Genomic DNA, 21,554 nt, shown 5'->3' with positions numbered 1-21,554 from the left:
CAATTCTGACTAGCACCATTACATTTCTTCATGGTAAGCATGTCCGTGCTTGTCTGATGTAAACTCATTTTAACGCCGTATTATTAAAGCAGATTTGCTGAGTTGGTAATGTGTGACATGAATCTTTGTTGGCTTGAATTTTGCTGTGGTGGTGTTGTTTTTAAGCTTTTGTGTTATTTTTTGTTGTACCATTTTACATTTTTATTGTGTTCATTTGCTTTGCGTTATGTCGCGCTCCGTAGTTACCTTTGAGAGGTTAACAAATGCTGCAGCATTTTCAGCCCAAGAAATGTAATCCCGTTGAAGCGCCAGTGATAAACAAACATGTTCCACTGTCAAAGGTGGTAAAGTACTGCTAATCGAGCTCCTTAAATATTTAAGACACTGGTTAGACCAAAACTGTGGCAGAGGCCGGTTTTAAATTAACAACTTACAATATGTGAGGAGCTGCCATAACCTCTAAAAACATTCAACTACTTTCGTGAAAAGGAACAAACAAAGAGGGTAGCTAGGCAACACATTCTCACAGAGGAAACACCTGATGACCTTATATGCCCTAGGTAATGAAGTGGCAACTTGAAAAACAATGTATTCTGAAGCATGCATAGTATTTAGCATGGGTCGTTTGCTCGGTCATTGGTTTTAAAGGAGGCAGACAATTTGCTTATGAATTCAGTAAAGATACCCATGATGGGCAAGTAACATTTTCTTCTCCATCAGCGGTTCTTCAATGGCAAAGCCTGTACCAAACAAATAAAAGTGGGGAAAACTAAGATCATGGCAAAATGGAGAAAGAAAAAAAGAGATACTGCCAATGAGAAGCTCGGGGCACATTACATCTGTCCTGGAATCAGGGACCAGGATATAATGCACAGGTATTAAATGATTCCCAGCTGGTTGCTTTGCCATATTTCGCAAACTTCTTGAGAGGGCTATAATCACGTCGAGAGTGGAAGAAAATATTTGATGGATTTGGAAAAAAGACTGAAGAAATAAACACGGATCTACGTGGTTATCGGAGATCACCATGGGGTAACAGGAAAGATGCATTCTCAAGGCAACCTTATTTTTAGGGATAACTGAAGAGGGTTTATGAAAACAGAAGAGATATCAACTACAAAAGTCGCCTTTTAAAATAGGTGGAGAAGGCTTTCTTTGTGAAAGGATTTGAAAAGTGCACACATTACTATTGTAAGTACAATACTGATCTACTTTCAGACTGCTGGTTCTTCAGAAGGGAGGGCTGGTGGTCCTAATGACTGCTCCAAAGTTCGGAGAGCTAAAATGGGACCTCTTACCGACCAAAGCATCTCTCCCCTTGCTCTCCTTAGCTTCTTTTGCACTACTGAGGCCATGACAGGGTCAGCTTAGATTTTTTGGGGGCGAGGACAGGAAGAGGTTTGGAGACGGTCCTTGCTCTGGAGGCATTGAAAAAAAACCTAATGAAGAGTCCATAGTGCAGACACAGCCCTCCACTACTTTACAGCCAGGTTTGCACTTTTCTAGGACCCATTCATTCAATCCATTTGATCAGGATTCTACTACATGTCGCAGAATTTTTTTTCTTTTTTTTTTAAATGTCCTCAGTACTGCACTGCATTGCTCCCACAAAGACAGTCTAGTTTGACAGTCGAGCTTTCTCTCTCGGAAGCTGTACTTTTTTTTGTTATTTATTTTATCATTTTCAAACACTATTAGCTTTCATAAAACATAAATGGTATAGAAAATGAAAAAAATTGGGTTAGCTGGGTAAAATAAAAGTATTGTGGTGAAAACATAACTGGCAATTGCATCAAATACAATGAGGCTGATTTACAAAAAAAAAAAAAAAAAACTGTTTTGTTTTGCCTAGGTCTGACGGGATCGAAAAGCAGCAATACCAGACACGTTTTTATGGCTCGGCAAAACAGGTTCACTTTCAACAGAGTAGGAAAATAACGACTTCTGATCAAAACGGATGCACTTACCAGTGTTATCTTCAAAGTTAACACGGCCTCGCATTGTGTTCACAACAGACTCTGGCTGCTCAAAGATTTCTTTCTGCATAAACGAGCTGAAATTGCCTGTAAGAAAAAACATATGAAAATATCTCTTAATCCACGAATGTAGGAAATTTACACTTCAACAAAAAAGTTTTTCCTGAAGAGTACAGGATGCAATCTTTTTAAAGTAATCACTGTTGATGCGATACAGTAGAATAATCAATGAACTCCGCCTACAGGGCCCAGTAAGGCTTAGATGTCACAGATTACGCACCACCCGGCGCGTTTTACAGATTTTCGGCTAAACCGCAAAATGCACTATTCCCCCCCTTCCTGCAGAACATCCAAGGTGAAAATTTACCACTCCTGACTAATAGGTATTATCCATAGAAAACGCTGGTAGTCACAAATTAAACACACCGATACATGAAGGAGCAAAAATAATAATACTGGAGGTTTCCAAAAGGCGAAAGAAAACTGCACACTGTAAATGTAACGGGCATTTAACATTTTCACAATTATTTTATTTTAATTAAAATATGATGTGAATTGCACAAAGGTTAACATCTGTATGTGAGCAGTAGGCCAATATGACCAACACATCACTAAAGAGAACATTTCGATAGAAAGATATCAACACTAAAGCGGATGCCTACTGCTTTAAAGTTTGAGACCCAGATTGGGCATTTTACATGAGAAGTGAATCTTCTGCAGAGAGGAGAAAAACGAGAGGAAGGAAGAGAGAGAGACGAGAGAGAGAGACAGAGAGAGAGAGAGAGAGAGAGAACACACTGGACAAGGTGAGGATAGTGCTAAGTGCTAATGGATAAATGATTTAGCTGTAGAAATTTAACAGGTGAAATTTACAGATAAAGGAAATGTACATCCTTAATTTTTCCCCAAGGATGATCTCATTGCAGTGGAGTTCCCATTGGAAGATGCTTGTATACCTTTCATGATCTGCTGCAGCTCCATTTGCAAAGTCTGGATGGCCCGTGCTGGATGATCACCAACATTGCGTTTGACGCGGTGGATTGAAAGTCGTCCATCCACGGCAGCAGCAACATCATCATCTTCTAAGAAGATAACTCGGTTTGTGTGCTCGATAACTGCACTGCAAAGAAAAAGGAGCCGTGTGAGCATCGGCTACAAAGTTAAGACTATTAATATTTTCAAGCCACCGCCCAAGATACGTCTGCACTGGTCTGCACTGGTACCTAATAAGAAAGCTCAGCCAGAGATAGACTGGTTCTTAGATTTAAGGAGGAATTTACGAAGGCTGACGAGTCAGTAGAGCTCAGTTTAAGGGTGATCGTGCTCTAGACTGGTCGAAAATCTCGGCATAGACTACAGCAAAATGCAATCACACCATGCAAAGGATAATCCAAACTCAAAATATAATGTAAATGAGACAATTAGAATGAATAAATTTGATATTCCAGATATATAGTGAGCGCTAGTACAAGAAAAATAATGTAATTGTCAGGTAAAAATTAAAGATGGTAATCCAGCGTCAAAAAAGGATTCTGGGAATTTAAGCTTCAAATAGGGTTTCCTCGTTATGTTTGTTGAAGCCTTATACGGTCAGTGTTCCTGTCAAAGCTCTTTAATTACAAAAATACCTTTCAAACATGCAGTTCACTATTCATAATGATGACACATCTTACATACAGGTCTTGCATGATTCAGATAGTCCGAATACAAAATTACTAGTTTTCCTTTAATGTAAGCACGGGCTGTGGGCCAGCAAGTGCTCGGCCTGAGGAAGGAAACAAAAAAGGTGTGTGTCTTTGAGCTGGGTCATAAGTAACCTATCCATGGCTAACCTGCACAGAATTAATACAATCAACAAAATAGGCCTTTCGGTAACATAGTAAATTTAGAAATACCAGTATTTCTTAAACGTAAATCAGAAGCATTATTCAGCATGAGAAGAAAAAAAGAAAAACAAAACCAGGGAAGAGATTACTGTAAACTGCATGTATTATGGCATAAGTACATGAAGCTGTCTATGTACATTTTACTGATGGTTGCTCCAAATGTGCAAGATGTGACGAAAGTGATAGTGCAGAGTGACACGAAAAATAAGGTGACTAGATACAAAAAACACAATAAAAGACGAAAATGGCAGTGCTAATGCAGCCTGCAAGCAGTCAGTCAGGCATGACTGAACCCACAGTCTTCAGCCAGAAGGGCAACAAGAAGATTTTCTTAGTAGTCCAATTGGGGAGAGGGGGTGCGTGGGATTAGGCCTTATTATAGGCAATTGTAGCACGCCAAGGTTGTGACCCAAATAATCACGGTTGTTTAGAATCATCAGAGAGGGCCTTTATCAGAGTGTGGGGAAGGGGCAACCAGTGCAGGGGATGGTTATCAAGGGGCCAAACCTGGTATAAAATCTAAAAATGATGCCTTGTTCATTGAAAAACTTACCTTGAGTTGCATGAAAAACCTTTCCAAGGAAGAATTCTTTTTCATGCACCTCAAGGTGAGTTTTTGCATGGACTAGGCACCATTTTTAAGAAATCACACCAGGTTTGGCCCCGTTTCAACCATTCCCATGCTATAGTTACACTGGTTGCCCCTTATCCACGCCCCAAAGAAGACCCTTTCTGATGGTTCTAAACTACAGGACTTATTTGGGTAGAAATGTCAACACTTTCTAATTGTTTGGACTTATAAGAAAACCCTGTAGTTGCCCTTCTGGATGAGGATTGTGGACTCAGTCATAGCTGAAAGATTGCAGCTGCGTTAGCACAGTGATTTTCGACTGTTTAATAGGGTTTCATGTATCTAGTCACCTTACTTTTCACATCACCATGCTCAAGCCCTTTCGTCATGTCTTGCACATATGGAGCCACCTTCAGTAAAATGTACATAGACAGCTTCATGTACTTTTGCCTTAACGAATGCTGCTTGCAGTAATTTCTTCCCTGGTTGTTTTCGCTTTTCTGTTCTTCCTATGTTGAGTAATGCTTCTGATTTACCCTAAGAAATACTGGTATTTCCAAATGTACTCTGTTACCGACAGGACTATTTTGTTGCCGTACTAAACAATACCTAGGTCTTGAGGTTCACTGGGTCACCCCATTAGATTGTAATGGGAGGATTTATACAAAGCGATATAGAATACAAATGTGCACTGAATACAAGTTTGGAGCTTAACTGATTCGAAAGCTTACCTGGCATCTGAGGCAAAGTAGTACTCAACGGCCCTCTCCTCCACAGGGAAGAGGCAGGTCGTGCTGTCTACGCGGGGAAGGATGCAGGAACCCTTCTTGTCTTTTCCTGTGTGCGAGGGTGATGGTAAAGTTAGCAAATGTAGCTAGAAGCAGGCAGAGGGTACAGATGTGCTGAGGCTGCCTCAGAGGCAGATGAGAGTGAGAGGTATACTAATCACTTCTCTTCCACCCACCTTCGCAAAACATTCCCTTTTTGCCGAGGGCTGCAATCTCTTAGGGTCGTAAAAGTAGAACAAGGAGATGTGCTGTGACCCACTGCAAATTTAAAAGATTAAACCATTCTGCCATCCTCTGAAAGAAAAGTGCTATTGTGGCATGGCTTTTAATGAAGATTAATGTAGATTTGTTATAAGTAAGGCAATTTAGTTATAATATGTGTGGTCTTATCTCAAAAATGGATTTCACTTTTTAAGTTGTATAAAAACAAACATTAAGGTTGGAAAATTACTTCCAACTCACTGAAGAAAAAAATATGTAAGTGAGATGATCTTGCTATTTCTATTTCAAATCTAATCAGATATACTGAGAATACTGATTCATCTTCCATATTGATCATTTTGCTGAACTGCTTTACGATAGCAAGAAAACAAATACTCCTTTTGGTGCAGACTGTCGAGGGCAAGGGAATAGATTCCCATCACATATTGAAGTCCTCGGGGAACAAGCTGACACTGAAGGAGTGTTTATTTTCTTGAGAAGTATTGAAGGCATTGAAGTCTAAGCAGGACTCAACTGCTAACCATCAATTCTGTTGCAATGTTAAGAAACCAATTTAAAGAATGTATTGCCAAATAAACGAGATTACAAGCAGTCTACATCAGCTTCTACACAACCTCAGCACACCTCAAAACATACTGCATAACAGGTAGGTACATAACATGGGAAACAATGTCCAACTTCCTCCCCATCCCAAAGGTTACTTTAGAACTTGGCACGGGCCGCGATCATCAGGAGTCCCCGTTCTGATTCATAATGCAGGGAAATTCACCACTTAAAAGTAAAACTATGCTTTATCTGCAATGCCAACATAAAGTAAATGTTGATGGTCCTTTTCCATCCTGCCCTTTTTTTAAATGAAGTTTTGCAGTCCTAATTTCAATATGATGTGTGAAGCTTCCTAGTGGTTAAGCTTTGAGGTGCGGACTCAAAAGAACTAAGGTCTAACACCAGCTTCTTACTTCGAAAGACAGTCTGATCGAAGGTAGATCTTGTTATCTGTGAGAAAATATTTAAGAGAACTGGCTGTGGCTAACACAGTGGTGATTGGAATGACACTGACTGGAGACACTGTTAATGCACAACACATTAACATTATTAGCATGTTCATGTGCTGCACACTATAATCAAATTTACATTAGAAATGATCCAGGATGTTTGATACAATTATTCACTTGTAATCTGGAAAGATGTATGCACCTCTTTGGAGTTAGTATTGATGTTGGGGTGGTTATTAAAGTGTAAAAGTAACCTAGTGCCAATATTCATATTTTATGTATGTCAAATCACGATCCAAAAAAAAAATGGCTCAATCATATATCACTTTGTAGAGTTAAATATAATTTTGGGTGGTCTATGTGCTGCAATAAGGACTATATGGAAACCTCTGTGAAAAAGGCTGTCTTAAAGCATGTGTATGTTGAAAAACTACTCATTTCGGCAATACCAACCCTGGGATAGTGGGTTTAGTTATTATGTTTAGATATTGCATTCAGGTAATAGGAGAAAGATTATTTACTTGTAATCCTAGTTTACAATCATGTGTTGTTTCTTTGCATCCATGTAAAATAGAAAATCTCTGAAGTAAAAGGTTCAAGGATATATTTTAAAAAGTAAAATGTTCATATCTAAAATCGGTTTTGTAAACAAAACATGCCTATAAGAAGCAACAGGTCTGTCGTCCTTTTACCATGCCCAATTATAATTTGTTAAAACTAAAAAAATATATGTTGCGCAGATCAAAAAATGTTTTTGTCATTTCTCATATCGAGATAAAAGCAAAGCAGAACTGGTGCCATGTGAAAATTTTAAACAAGAAGAAGGCAATGAAACAGGTTCCTTTAAAGAAGTCTAGAAGCTAAACTGTCTTATCCTTTGCATGTCTATTTAGGTAGTTATGTCATGGAGTACACAAGGACAGACTACAGAATTTGGTGCATCCATGGTTCCACCGAGTGAAGGGTGGAATGTTCATGAATTCGAAAAATATGTCCAGGTGGCTTTTTCTTCCCTATAATTCTATATATTAAGAAACAGTATGAATAAATAGCAAGCCCAGAACAAGCAAACTAGCGGAAAAGACCAAAGAAATAGAAAAAGACAACAAAGCCAACCAACTGAATCAAAATACCTGACTCACTGCTGCCTCTGACCTAACTCATAGTTCCGAAGGTAAGAGCGAATATGCTTGATGCACACCTTTTGTTGTTATACATGCTCACACACATGTGCAAATTGACATTTTAAAACGATCAACTGATTAATCGAGAATTCAGAACAAACTTTTGGCACTAAAGACGGATGCATTCTCAGCACAACTTTATACTAGGTGAAATCTCTATGTGATCATTAACAAAGAGTGCCTGGATCTCCCTCAATCTTCTAGATACGGTGCTTTCCAGGACATGTGCCATATGTTTGTATTGTAGAAGTCCTCCATTGAACACATGTATGTTTTGACAAAACTATATTCAGTTTCCAATGGAAGGGAATGAAAACCAACAGAATGATAACCGATCACCTCCTCCAGGAGATCTTTGATCAATGCTACTGTGAAAAAGATGCCTAGGAAGAAGTTTGATGATATGCGACTATCACTGATAAAGGGACATTTACAGAAGTACAGACCATATTTAGTTGGGGCATTCTCTCATGTGCCTGCTTTTCTAGGAACTAGAAGCAGAGCATGTTACACTTTAAGGCACAGGGTTAGCCTCTTTTAGAATGTCAAAGCAGTCTTGTAGAAGGTTCAGTTGACCTTATAGCATGTACTAAGTAGCTAGGTAGTTATGCTCAGCAATTAAAGGCTGGGATAGAAACTCCTGTCTAACATGATTGACAGCAAATCGAATCGACATGGTAGCCTCTACTGAGGTTCCTGGGACAGGAGGAAGGCAGGTCACCATCTCCACTGGCATGATAAATCCAAAGTAAGCTGGATCATTTTTTTTCTTGCTTCATTTAGGTTTTAGGTTTCCTGGAAATTTGTGGAACTGGTGATAATGCATACGTATTTCCCAGGCAAGCTTATCCACATGTCATTCACCTTTGATGTATTTTCTGGGAATCTGGAGTCACAGCCTCTGTAATTTGTGTTTTCTACTGTGGCAAATATCTCTACATCTGGCTTTCACTATGCGCCAAAGACTTTTAAAAGCTAAACACCGTTTATTACTCTTCATGAACTTCTTGCAGAAACCAGCTCTGCTTGAGCACTTAGGTGTTTTGCCAACATGGTAGGTAAAAGGTTGTGATGCTGATGTTCCAGAGTAGAGAACACTTATAGATAGATTGCGCCTTTCTGAACCAGGCTCTTGATCTTGTTTTCCCTAGTTTGTGCAGATGATATATTTAGTTTTCTTTGAAATCAAGAACGAGCTTGATGTAATGGTAGGTAGGAACAATTTCAGAGCGAGGTGGCTGGGTCAGAGTTCACATTTGTTCATGTAGCAAGACTGCTCTCTTGGTGTTCACTACCACTGATCTGTCAATTAGCCGATGTGGACTCACCACCCATGTCTTGAAGAATCAGTATGATGGATTGAATTGGAAGAGACGTTTGGAAAGTTAGTCCTCGCAGCCTGTTTCTTTTGCAATGCCAGAAAAAAGTGTATTTGCTGTTTGGGTCAGGGTTATTCTGTGATCTTATCGTCACAAGTTCTGGGATCACTGGTCTTCCAGGCAGTATGAAAATGGATGAAGCAAAGGAGCTCATCAGAAAAGAAACTCAACTTTTGGTTTGAGCCTTGTCGAGAGCTTGCAACATTTCAGGACAAGAGATAGCATGTCCTATGAAGGAACAAACACAAGATCCTTGCATTTAGAAACACTCCAAATTCTAAAATGACTACACCAATGCCAAGGTGATCTTTCACAACTGACCTTAAGTTCCAGATTGTAAAGGACCCCAGCAGTTGATTGCAGATCCTGAAGTACTTTGTGGAGAAAGGAAACCTTGATCTATAAACTGCCTAGATAGCAATAGAAGAAACCCTCCTAGTGTCTTTTAAAAGCCAACACTATTGCTACACGTTGGAAGAATGGCCTGGAACAGATTTCAGGCCAAATCACCGGAATGTAAAAGCAAGAGTCCAGAAGATATATGGCAACCATCCTGTCCCCTTGTTGGTCTTGAGAGTAGAAAGCAACAAGAAAAGATGTTGGTTTCCCTATTACAGTACAACCATTCATGCTGCCTTCTCGGCAATTCAGTGCAGTGGCAGACACCTAGACGCCATAGGTGGGACGTTGGGAAGAGCTGAACATAACTCTGGTTTTATACATGTCGCAGAATTGTTAGTGTTTCTTGATATACTCTGCCATAGCAGAAAACTAGACAATATGTTTCTACCCATAGGGTGATCAAGGCTGGAGGCAGACTGAGGGACCAGTAGAAGGCAGGGGGAAAGGGCTTTCAAATCGAGGAGTGGTGCTGATCTACAACATTAGTTCAGTTTCACGCCTTAGTAGAGGTTTGTAGTTTGCTTGTGCAAATGATGCACATACTGCCTTTCCGTAAAGTCAGTCTGAACTCATTGGTGCTGGTCTCCCCGATGAGACTGAGGGTTTGATTTTGAAAACTTTATTTTTCACAAATACAAATCGATTAACCATTTCCATCATTTTTCATTATTTGAGGTAAGCATGGGAAACAAATACTAACACTTATGTGAGCAGAAGATCCAAGTTTATGGTACACATTTAGGAAGCGCCACAAAGCTCTCCAAATCACCATGCCATGGTACAAACCAGGAGTAGCCAGGCCTCCCACTCTGCTGCCAAACAATCATCCCATTTTAACTACCTCCTGAAAATAAACTCTCCTTTCCGTCATGCTAGAGGACTGAAACCAGTCCCAGTAAGGCTCTATTCAGAAAGGCAGAATAGCTGGCAACTTCAAGAGAAGGGGAAGATGTTTGATGGGTCTCTTTACTCTCAGCATCAAGGTGATGACTTTCCTTGTCGGGATTCTCTCTCATTAGAACGGCTCCTGGTCCGGTGAGCTGAACTTCTTCTCAAGAAATCTTGTTTTGCTTAACATGACACACTTAGAAATTATCCACTATAGGTTTAAGAGAATCTGTAACTAAAGGTGTCTATCTTGAGCCTTAGATTGCAAGGTTTAAGATGGCTCAGGTTTAGTCCTGCAGAACAACAGTAATAATGTTGAGATTGCTCGTCACCTTTGCATTTCTTCATGGAATGTTACATCATATATGAGTGAGATTATGGTGTGAAATGCGTTGGATGTGTGTGGCAAGATATGTCCCCAACCAAACTCTTTATTCTGATCCAGGGAATGGTGGTTCCTTCTTGACCCACACCTTGAATGTTGAGGACAAGTGGGATAATACAGATGTTATGATCTGTATTTACTTCCGAGCCTTGGCCAGTTTGGCAGGGGAGCAAGGCCAGCACTGATGGTGGACGAATAGGCAAAAGTTATCTTTAAGGAACTTCATGGAAGAGACAGCACCACTTCTTCTTCTTGGCAGACAGGAGCCTGAGGCAATTCATGGGGTTAAATCATTTGGTGGTGTTAATCAACAGAGCTCTCATTTTCTTCCACTGCTTGAAACCTTTTGGATTGTGGTTTTCTAGGCACAGCACAGAAGTACCTAAAAAGGCTAGACTATCAAACGACTTGTAGTTAAGCATGGCTGCATGCATCTAAACAATGAAGGAGTTCTTGACAGCTTATGGTGCCTAGCATTCTGAAGTATTCACGGTAAAGATAGTAATATAATCACTAATAAGAGTGACCTTTGCAGGTGTCAAAGACCGCCCACTCAAGTTCTGAGAAAGAGGGAACCATAGCGGGGTGCTTGAGCTAAGCTGGGACCCTGTAGAAGTTTTCCTGGAAGGCTCAATTAGTAAACAATTGAACTCTTTCTCTGTCATCCACTGCATCTTCTAACAATTTTCACAACCTCAATTAATTGGAAATGCAGAAGACAAACCAGACAAACCCTTTATTTGTCCTTCCCAAAATACTTTTCTACAAATGCAATTACTGTGATAGAAAGATCTGGCACAGTGGTTAGAGGAAAGGAGGAAGAAGTTCACCATAGAAATAAAAACAAGGAGAAAAATCTTGCCTTCAGCAAAAAAAGGTGAGAGAAAAACTCTTAAGATCTTGACTGCACCCACAAGTTACTTTCTAGAACACATTTTAAGTCATTAAATGTCTGAAAATGGCTTAGCATGTTTATAGATCAAAGCGGTATGAAGGATAAAACTAGACTGACTACATAACTCTATAGAGCACTATGGGACAATGCAGTTTCTAGAATTTCAAGATACTGGGACAGCTTTCATCTCCTTTTTAATAGTAATGCTGATGGCACCATTTTGTCTTCTTTTCTTTTAACTTGCTAAGAGAAGTTTCTTTCCCGTAATGTATTGTTTTGAAAATTTCACATTTTATGTAAAAAAAGATGACAATTTTTTCTTATAGCATATTTTCTGTGAAAGAAAGGTTTACAAAAATGTATATGTGTCCCTGTACCAGCATTTCGCACACGGGTGGAGATAATCTACTGTTTATTAATGTAAACCTCCCTGTGAATATGGTGTGCAGGCATAGGGGGTGGGGAGGGGGGTTGGAGGGGTGGGCAGGGGGTTCACTATGGACCCCATTTACCTTAAAGACAACTGCCCCATGCACGCCTGAAAAGGACTGGCTTTTAAAATGGTGGGTCTCTTTTTTTTGTTTTCTCAAGACTGCGCTTGCGCCCAGCTTTAGGCAGCGGCCAAAATTTCATCGACTTTAAATTATTAAATTGCATTAGTGCAATCTCTAGATGGATGTGTCCTAAAATGCCCTGATTCCAAGTAACTCATATTTCAGAGATTGAACCATAGAATTGTACGTGTAGGCACACTGACCTACAGCAACTGAAGACGGGGCAGATACAACTTTAGATTTAATTTGGGAATTTGCTTCCAATCAAAGTACAGAGACCTCAAGTGACCGACCCTCTGAAAGAAGCTGGAAATTAAAACAAACGCCATCTCTTTTGTTTAAAATGTGTATGTTTTGAAGTGAATTTCTTTATGTTGGAACTACAGGAGATAAAGCAAAGTTTACGAACCTTCAGACTGTTTGCAATTCGTTTTACTCACCAATCATTGGGAAACAATGCAATAGAAAATGAAAGGAATGAGAACGAGAAATAAACAACTGATGAGAAGGTAGAGTAAAGTGGCAGGAGGGATGCTGGAGGTTCAATTTAGTAAAATGCATGCACATTTCTTCAGACCTCTCTTTCCGAGTAATTTTTAAATGGACGCATACTATTTATTTTGTTATGCGCTGGTATTGCTTTCCACCACATTGGAAATTTCCTACATGGGCAAAAAAGTATGTGACAACAGAAGGAAAAGCATAGGCCTGCATACACCAAGGTCAGGTCACTGCAAAATGTAGACCCAAAAGAGATCTGGCACCAGTTTGGTTTTTAAATTGCAAATGAGTTATGTGCAAATTAGTGTCCTAGGAAAGATGTTCAGTGCACTGGGGAAACCAAAGGCACTGATCACTTTCAGGAAAAGTCAAACTTTCTCAAGGGGACAGTCGCATAAAATGAAGGCTTGATCTGCAAACTGAAGTCGTCAACATATAAGCCTCCAAATATACCACGAAATGGCAGTCACACAACCCTGGGCGTGATTTCAACGAGGGAATAAGTGATGAGGAGTCGCTTTCTGTGCCAAACTGCTGAGCAGTCCAGCCTATGTTTGGTGGGTGCCACATAGGTAATTCTGCATCGGCAAACAATTCAGTAAGAGTGCAGGTCATCCTTCTACATAAAGGTAGCTCAAGACAGCGGGCATAGTTGTCGCAATACCCCTTTACTCTAGTGACTATTTTCCTAAAATATAGGAAGACAGGAGGTAGACAGGGAAAGATGAGGATATCACATGAAGGCCAAACTCGCTGAATATGCTGACGGAAATATTACCAAAACAGGAACACATAAGGAAGCAGGCATCCCTAATAAGAGGTGATAGACATTCACTGACTGACGGTGCGAGCACCGCATCCCTAAGCTGTTTTTCACGGTTGTGCTCAAGGTCTTACATAAACCCTTTGTTTGAGATACTGGTGGATCTAGACAATGGCCTAGGTGGCAGAATTAAATATTTGGTGCCCTACAAAGCCCCATGCAATATGCAGAATGCTGCACCTATTTGTCTTGTCATGACACACCCCATTTAGGGTCTATTCAATTACAATGCATGAAACCGGCCCAAGTACAATGTGAATAACAACAATAGATCTACGAAGCGTTGATGCTTAAGACAGTATATGCGTACATGTACTTCTGTACTTCCATAACAATTATAAATGCGTACTTATTTGCATTCATTGAATTTAAGGAAGGGGTATCTACGCACCGTCTAGATCATATTAACTATGCTCCGCCATACCGCTCACAGTTCGATTGACATTACTACCACAATACCAGCACAAAGCATCAACCTGAAACATGCACCCCTGAAAAGTGCTGGTAATTAGTCGCCTGGGGTCAACCCACTCAACAACATTTGTCAAGACAAACACACAAACAACAAACAGAATCTGTTAGGAGCAGCAGAGGAGAAGTGGAAAGCAATACCAGATGGCCAGCAGGCGAGATGAGTTTCCCGCCAAGAGAAAGACTAGTCATTATAAGCAGTATGTAAAAAAGTTGCAATATTCAGGCAGGTCTGAAATAAGCACCTTGTTCCAGACTATCATCGATAGAATGGCCCCTGACCGGTGCAGCTGAAAGGGACATGGAAGCTGAAAGGGACATGGAAAAAAACAAACGAAATAAAATGCAAGACAAAATGGCATTAGCAACATAGCATTTTACAAACAAAGCTCGATGTGTGTTTTTTTACCTTTATGACAACACCAGTACTTAGTACACGCACTCTCTCTTATTATCAGCCACTGTTAACTGCCACCACCACATGCCAGGGCCAGAAACCGTTCCTTAAAACTGTTAAATAAAAGTACACTACTCAGCCATTATCACACAGGGGAGGTTGTCTATGTAGTGAGCATGCTCGAATATGTTTCACTGCAAACACGGATGCATGTTAATTGGAAGGTCAAATACCCTTAATGGTGATTCTGCTCATTATCTGTAAATCTACATCATGCAGATATCCTGAAAATCTAGCATGCTATCTTAGGTTGTTCACTCCTGGTCCATTGTTGTACTTTGCCCTATTGGAAGATGTTAGGTATGCTGCCTACCGCAGGTGTGTTTGGATCAGTGGAGGAACAGGCATAGAATCCTTTTGATTGTACCAAACGCTGAAATAGATGTATGTCCCTTTTTGCTTCTACAAAACTCCTACCACAATAGAGAATTATAGGCAAGGCCTAGCATCGTTAAAAAAAGGAGTGCTTGATTTATACACTTTTGTATCTCCTACAGAAGCTTGGGAGAAGTATTCTGTAATTTTAGATCAGAAGCACAGGATGGAGATTGGAGAAAAGTTCAAAGAGATATTTTCGGTAGCCCCTTGGTCCTGGGCCACTTTTTGTTAAAGTAGGACAGTGTTCTTTCACTATCCCAGATGGGAAATAGATGTTCATCGATTAGTGGAATAGAATGAGCTGTGGTCCTAGAGGAGAGACAGGATGGTCTTTTGATAGTGCCCGGGGAACTGACAAGTTGGGCAAAACTTGTGCTTCCTTGAGGAAAGACTGTAAAACTCCTTACATTTTTTTAGACGACACTAGCCTAAAATGCCCTGTAATTACCTTTCTGCTTGCCGAAGTTACAAAACTGAAAAACTTGGCCATCGCTAACCCTCTTATGCCTTTCCGGAGACTTCTAACACTGAAGCAAGTAAAGTTTTCTCCATCAGACGATTAGATTGAATAAATGAAGCAAGGCATGCCTGTGCATGCACAGTGTGCCATTAAGGGCCATATGTATCAACAAACCCTTTTGCGATTCCTAAATAGCGATTTTTAAGGAATCGCTATTTATGAATCCCAAAATGGTATGTATGAAGAAATTCCTTAATCTTTGCGAATTCGCAATTAAGGAATATTTTCCAATGCATTCCTATGGGCCAGGAGGCCCATAGGAATGATTGCGAAATAATTCTCAAATTGCGAATTCGCAATTTGCTAATCGCAATTTTAGAATTATTTCAAGGGTGCAGGGGTGTCTCAAGGACACCCTGCTGCACCCCTGTAAATTACATGTGTGTGCATATGGCGCACATACATGCCCAATGGGCATGTATGTGCGTCATATGCCACCCTCACAAATGCTCAATTGTGCATATTAACAAGAAATCGCAAATTACCACCAACTACAAGTTGGTGGTAATTTGCGATTTCTAAACCTAAAATCGCAATTTTGTAAAGCTTCATACATAGCATTTAAGGAATCGCAAAATTGCGATTCCTTAAATGCTTAAGCAAAATAAGGAATTGCAATTTTTTGCGATTTCTTATTTTGCTAATTTTTAATTCATTCCAAAATCGGTAAAAAGGCCATTTGCGATTCGCTTAGGCCGAAATTCTGCGAATTTCGGCCTTAACGAATCACAAAAGGCTTAACATAACATAACATGAGTATTTGTAAAGCGCACGTTCACCACTACGGGCCTCTTGGCGCTGAAATAACAGATGTTTGTTGTTACCCAACTCAATGGTACTCATTTTATCGACCCCAAATGGATGAAAGGCTGAGTGGACCCGCCGGGATTTGAACCTGTGACCATGAGGTCGAACACAGGCCCCTGCAGTAGACGCATTAGTCCACTGAGCCACCAGACCCGGACTTGTAAATCGGTCAAATATATCAGCGGCAAAGGAGAAAGCTAGGGAGGAGAATTAGGCAGTGAATGAAAAATCTGGAAAAACAGAGTCTGAGGATTGCTTTGAAAAAATTAAAACAACTTTTTAGGAGGGTGGTGGAATTAATAAGTATTAAAAGTGACAGCTTAAATGCCTGTATCAAGGAAGAGACCAAAGATTCAATGATGGCAGTTCACTGTAGCGGTGAACGATCAACTTATGGTTTTGGATGAAGTCAGTATCTTTCACTCATCTTGTATTTTATGTGATACAGAAAACTTTCAAAGCAGGGTATGGTCCAGAATCATGTACCGCGAAGGAGAGACAATTTTAAAGTGCAGGTGAGGCTTAAATGTCTTTGAGGTACCTGTTGCAGCCACGCCGGACCAAGCAAACATAGCTACACAAGTTACTAGGAGGGAGTCAGACAACCTCAGAGGGAAGGTATTTGCAAAGGGGCTAATCACCACAGGGTTCAGAGTATGTTCGGTAGGTGTTTCAAGGCACGAGGTTTCAAGGTTTCAATAAGTCATCTGGTATTACAGTACCCCAAGTTGTACAAAATGCTTGTCCACCAAGAGATACTCACAAGCACATGTCCCTTGACAGTTAACATTATAAAAGAGAGGTTGGCGGCCACAGAACGAGGAAGCGACCCTCAAAGCATTAAGGATAGGTGATGTTCAAATAGCTACCACACTCAATTGCAAATCCCTTTTATTTTATGGTGCTGCCAAAAGCTTGGTGATCTCCTGTAGAAACAGTTCCATCTCGGACATTAACAGATTCTCATCTGAGCAACTTCCAATGAATTGCTGTACTGAAGGAAGAAGAAACAACTGGAAGAAAATTCTACCACAAAGGACAGATCTTGCAATGACCTGTTACTGAGAATAAGCTGCTGTACTATTTCTTGAAGCTGGTCTTCAACAGCAGACAGAATTAGTCGTTTCATTTATTTAATAATTAAATAATAATGGCAAACCGAAAAGCTGCCTGTTTTAGGATGTGCAATCAATAAAAAACAAAGTAAGGGCCCAAAATGTTTGGAGGAGGAGAAGGCCTTCCCTAAATTGGCCTGGAATGACTGCTGATACACAGGTATGACAGAACAAATGCACAAAGGGGATGCCTTTGGAGGATCTCCTTGGTATAAGTTTAAAATTACTGCATATTTTAGATACTTTCACCAGGCTGGCCTGATATACAGACATTACCAACAATTTGAGAAGACTGAAGAGCAAGAGTGGGACATTATATAAAAGGCAGCATTAACTATGAAATTCAATGTATCCTTTGATTTCCTAATGCACATTAAAAAAATGCTAGCCACTTGCTTTTATGTTGGGTCCTGGTAGAATTCTTGTTTGACAATGTTTGCATGAGATTAGTATGTGTTGGCAAAAGGTAGGTCACAATGACCAGTAAGTTGGTCAGTGTTAAAAAATTACAGTGATAAGGAAAGTTGATCTGTATGTGCTCAATTAGACTTGAGAATCAAGCTTGGTATGACGAGGCTTGAACAATAAGGATCAACAAACTTGAAATTAGTACAAAGTCAAAAGACATGTTAAGAAAGGTTTGCTTAGTTCACACTGCACCCTTAAAGACAACAAACTGCTGGCTTTCAGGGTTATTGACCGCCAAACATGGCATTTGTGTTGTGAGCATAAATATGGACTGTCATCTCTAGGAGGGCTTTCAGGAATTTGTTCAGCGACACAAAAAACGTTTCGCTCTAGAAGACTGATGAACAAACGCTTACCCTTCTACAAGTTGAGAGTCATTGCATCATCAGAGTCGCAATGTGGTCCTGACCCAAACTCAGAGGAGGAAGAGTCTGCTGTAGAGCATAGGGTTGACTTATTTTCAACATTTAGATATATACTACCTACTCAAAAGAGAGAACGATCCTGGCCCACCAGGATAAAGTTGAAAACATGAATACATTTGTATTTCTTGTGCAGAGTTGAAGATTGTGTTGGAAATCCTTACTGCTAGGCCAGATACCAGAAATTACTTGAAAACCGAAGGCAATCACCCCTAGATTTCTCAACAACTGGACTATCAAAAAGATGTGCTTTCTGCTCTATAGCAATAAGCTACTGTGTTTGGGAGGTCTTGTGCCCCACCTAGAGGAGTTAAAGCTGTGATCCACTGCAACTTACTGAGAACTGTAGTCGCTGCATGAAGCATGGTTAAGATATTAAAGTGTGCTTATGGAAATTTGGTGCTCAGGGAAAATTGTTTAGATTACAGATAGTAGGCTGCTATGCACTAAAGTGGTGATGAGCTCTGTCTACCCACTGGCTATGTGGAAGGCAAAATGGATTACTTTTTGGCATAGGTAAGCTGCTACTGCAAAACAAGCGTAACCATCCTTTTTGCATTTAGACTAAAGATTTAAGTTTTATCATTCCAATACTCTAGCAGACAAGAAGTCCACCAGATCATTGTCAATGTAATCACAAATGCATCAAGAGTGGGGAAGTAATTCAGATAGCAGTGGTTTACGATTGGCTTTTGATGAGTGAAAACAGGAACATGGATGGGGATCACATAGTATACAGACAGACAAGAAAACATACGCATTATGTTTTTGCTGAACAGTTTTGAGAATCTGCATCTGGTCCCATCACACACTAACAGCAGTTTGCAGTGGTTTCTAATAAGCATGAACCAAACATGAGAAAAAACAATATTCACTGTTTCAGGGCACATTAATTACACAGACAAACTACACACAACTTAAAAGTTCAAGAAGTTAAAACACTGTTTTACCTAAATGTGTGCTATCTTAGAGGTAATCATTTCTGTGGAAGGTTTTTAAAGAAGTCAAGAACCAGTCCTCGGTCTGAAAGGGAAATTGTTCACAGATGGCTCTCTCCTAGTGGTGCAAGAGGTCCTATGTTTGTTAACTGTTATTCCCTACACGTGGGGTAACAGAGTTAAGCAGGCGACAGATAGTGACAGGGCTGTACGTATTTGTACTGCAATGACTGACCTCCAGATGGAAAGGGAAACTTTAATGTGCTTCCCAATCATACAAAGGACACTACAGTAAACCTCTGAAGGTTGACTGAGGTGGGTAGGACGCAGAAGGCAGTGCTGATCAGAGGATAACAGTTTGTACCAACGTTTCCATTTGAGGTCATTTATCAATAGGTCAACTCCTGGACTACCAGTACGGACAAAAAAGGCAAAGTGGCAGTAAATGGGGTCAAAAGACTAGTGATTGTAAGAGGAAGGCTAGTGTTACATTTGTGATGACTGCATTTCTGATAAACTGTGGGCTTACACATTCCACAACCTATGGCGTTACCTATTACTGATACTGGGAACTGCTTCTATAGCTAATCAACAGACCTGTGAGAACCTGGCATGACAAATGTAGCAGTAAGTCATATGCAGGCACACACACTTTCCTACAGCAAGTAGATGCATTCCCTTGACAGTTGTGATCCCAAAAATTCTGTTTAATTATATTAATATTTTTTGTCAATGGTTGATGCAATCATGTTTCATAAGGGAAAGCCTATGGACCACGATAAACAGACTCACCATAAAGGAAACTTTATCCTACACTTACTCTAGGGCTCTTTCCTATTCTCAACAGGTGGATAGATTCTGAATCATACAGACTAAAGGTTGAAGAGAAGACAGCATGGGGAAGCTTAGGCCTAATCACACAGGCTATGCAGACACTGAGGGCCAAACTGTACATCGAGTGTGTGGTAGCTGACGTAGCAACCATACATTCCCCCTATTTAGGCACATGTCTTGAGAAATCCACTTAAGCTGCATTAACTCTGCTCAGGAGAGACTTTCCTTCTGCTATCAAAGTACTCTCCACCAGAGTACAGCAGAAGGAGATGCAAAGCGGCAGTGGAGACTTCAGCAGCAGGTCAGTTAGCATTACAGACACCACTGTAGTTTAAGAGTTGTGTAAAATCCAGAGTTTGCAATATATCCATCTAAATCTACAACACACATTGAAGCTCAAAATTGCACTGTGTTTTCAGAGTTGTCGCGAGAAATAAATTCCTTATGCCAAATTCAAAGAGATCAACCCTTAGGCCAGACTGTCACACTGGAACAAGACATGGATACACATAAGAAGTCTTCCAGAAGAAGAATCAAGTCGCTTGAGGCAGTCGACTCGAAGGGCTTGTGCATCAATCAGACCATGAGCAGCTTCACATTCCAGGAGACCACAGTGCACTTGACCAGAGGCAAATGCAATAGGTTCAACAGACAACATTTGCTGACCTTGTTTGCATTGAAGAAATACTTCTCTAAACTATTCCTGTAGGCCACACCTGGATACCCGATTTAGTAAGATGAAAGGATGATATTATCCCTGTAGAAAGGGAACTCTAGAAAGAGAACATGTTGATATTCTTTGGTAATGCCCAATAGCAAACCTTGGTCACTTGCACCTTTCCTGTGTTCTGGTGGATGACTCTACACAGCTGCCAGAAGTCCAAACTCTCTCAAGAGAGGTCGAGAAGGACAAAGGCTAGCACTTGGTTCTCAAGATCAACAATGGTTTGGAGGATTGCAGGACTGCTTCCATACCACCCCTATAGCCCAAGAGGAAGCAGATAAGGGTCATCAGAAAAAGTGGTAGGAGATGTGAGAATTAGACTTTGTGAAGCTACCAAAATCAAACATGCATCCATGTCTGTCCCCAATTTCCTAAAGGATTCCTTGAAACTACTTTTGGAAGGAATGGCACACAGCAACTTTCCTCAGCAAATGACAATCAGGCCAACCCCACAGACTTGGACCAACTGCCCATTAAGGAGTGAACCTTTTGAAACAACAGCCTTGGTGCATCACAAAAGCAATGACTACTTAATGCTTCCAGGCCTTGACAAGTGAGTCACGGATCGCTCAATGGACTTCCCAGGAAAGTGGCAACTCTTGCCCAAACTGTTGCAATGTGGGAGATCAACAGCAGCAGGCACTTAAAGGCGGTTAGTTTCCACATTTGTTTTTCCAGCTGGTGGGATTTCCGGAACTAAGTTGCTTTTAATTGTAACAGTTTTATATATGTGAATCAACACTCTGGACCTGACCACTAGAAAGAAGTCTGATTTCCACTCCAGGAAGCTGATGTGGAGTGACACAAATCTTACATATGACAATGATGAAGAAATCCCAGTATGTAGCCACCCCCTCACACCCACTGCCTGAACTTTGAAATTCTTTTACAATGGACTCGGAGTTATAGAAAATGTACCATAAGAGAAGGCTAGGACTAAGGGTCCCACATCTCAAGTGTGGCACCAGAGA

The 21,554-nt window shown here is 40.4% G+C and overlaps 1 protein-coding gene across 2 annotated transcripts in view; it reads right to left on the bottom strand.

The window, feature by feature from the left end:
• The window catches only part of GFPT1 (glutamine--fructose-6-phosphate transaminase 1), a 263,939-nt gene that overhangs the window by 88,027 nt on the left and 154,358 nt on the right, over nt 1-21,554 (bottom strand). Inside the window, exons 9-12 of one of the 2 annotated variants that reach the window (XM_086943489.1) lie at nt 14,166-14,228; nt 5,165-5,270; nt 2,933-3,096; nt 1,968-2,063 (exon numbers count right to left, since the gene is read on the bottom strand). In XM_086943489.1, coding sequence (XP_086799615.1) covers nt 1,968-2,063; nt 2,933-3,096; nt 5,165-5,270; nt 14,166-14,228 — 429 coding nt within the window. The remainder of the gene's footprint in view (nt 1-1,967; nt 2,064-2,932; nt 3,097-5,164; nt 5,271-14,165; nt 14,229-21,554) is intronic. The other variant, XM_086943490.1, reaches the window with a different exon arrangement.

Source organism: Lissotriton vulgaris, chromosome 11, assembly GCF_964263255.1.
Source record: "Lissotriton vulgaris chromosome 11, aLisVul1.2, whole genome shotgun sequence".
Taxonomy (NCBI): domain Eukaryota; kingdom Metazoa; phylum Chordata; class Amphibia; order Caudata; family Salamandridae; genus Lissotriton; species Lissotriton vulgaris.
Note: the sequence above shows the minus strand (reverse complement) of the source record. Positions and strands in the feature narration are given on the sequence as shown.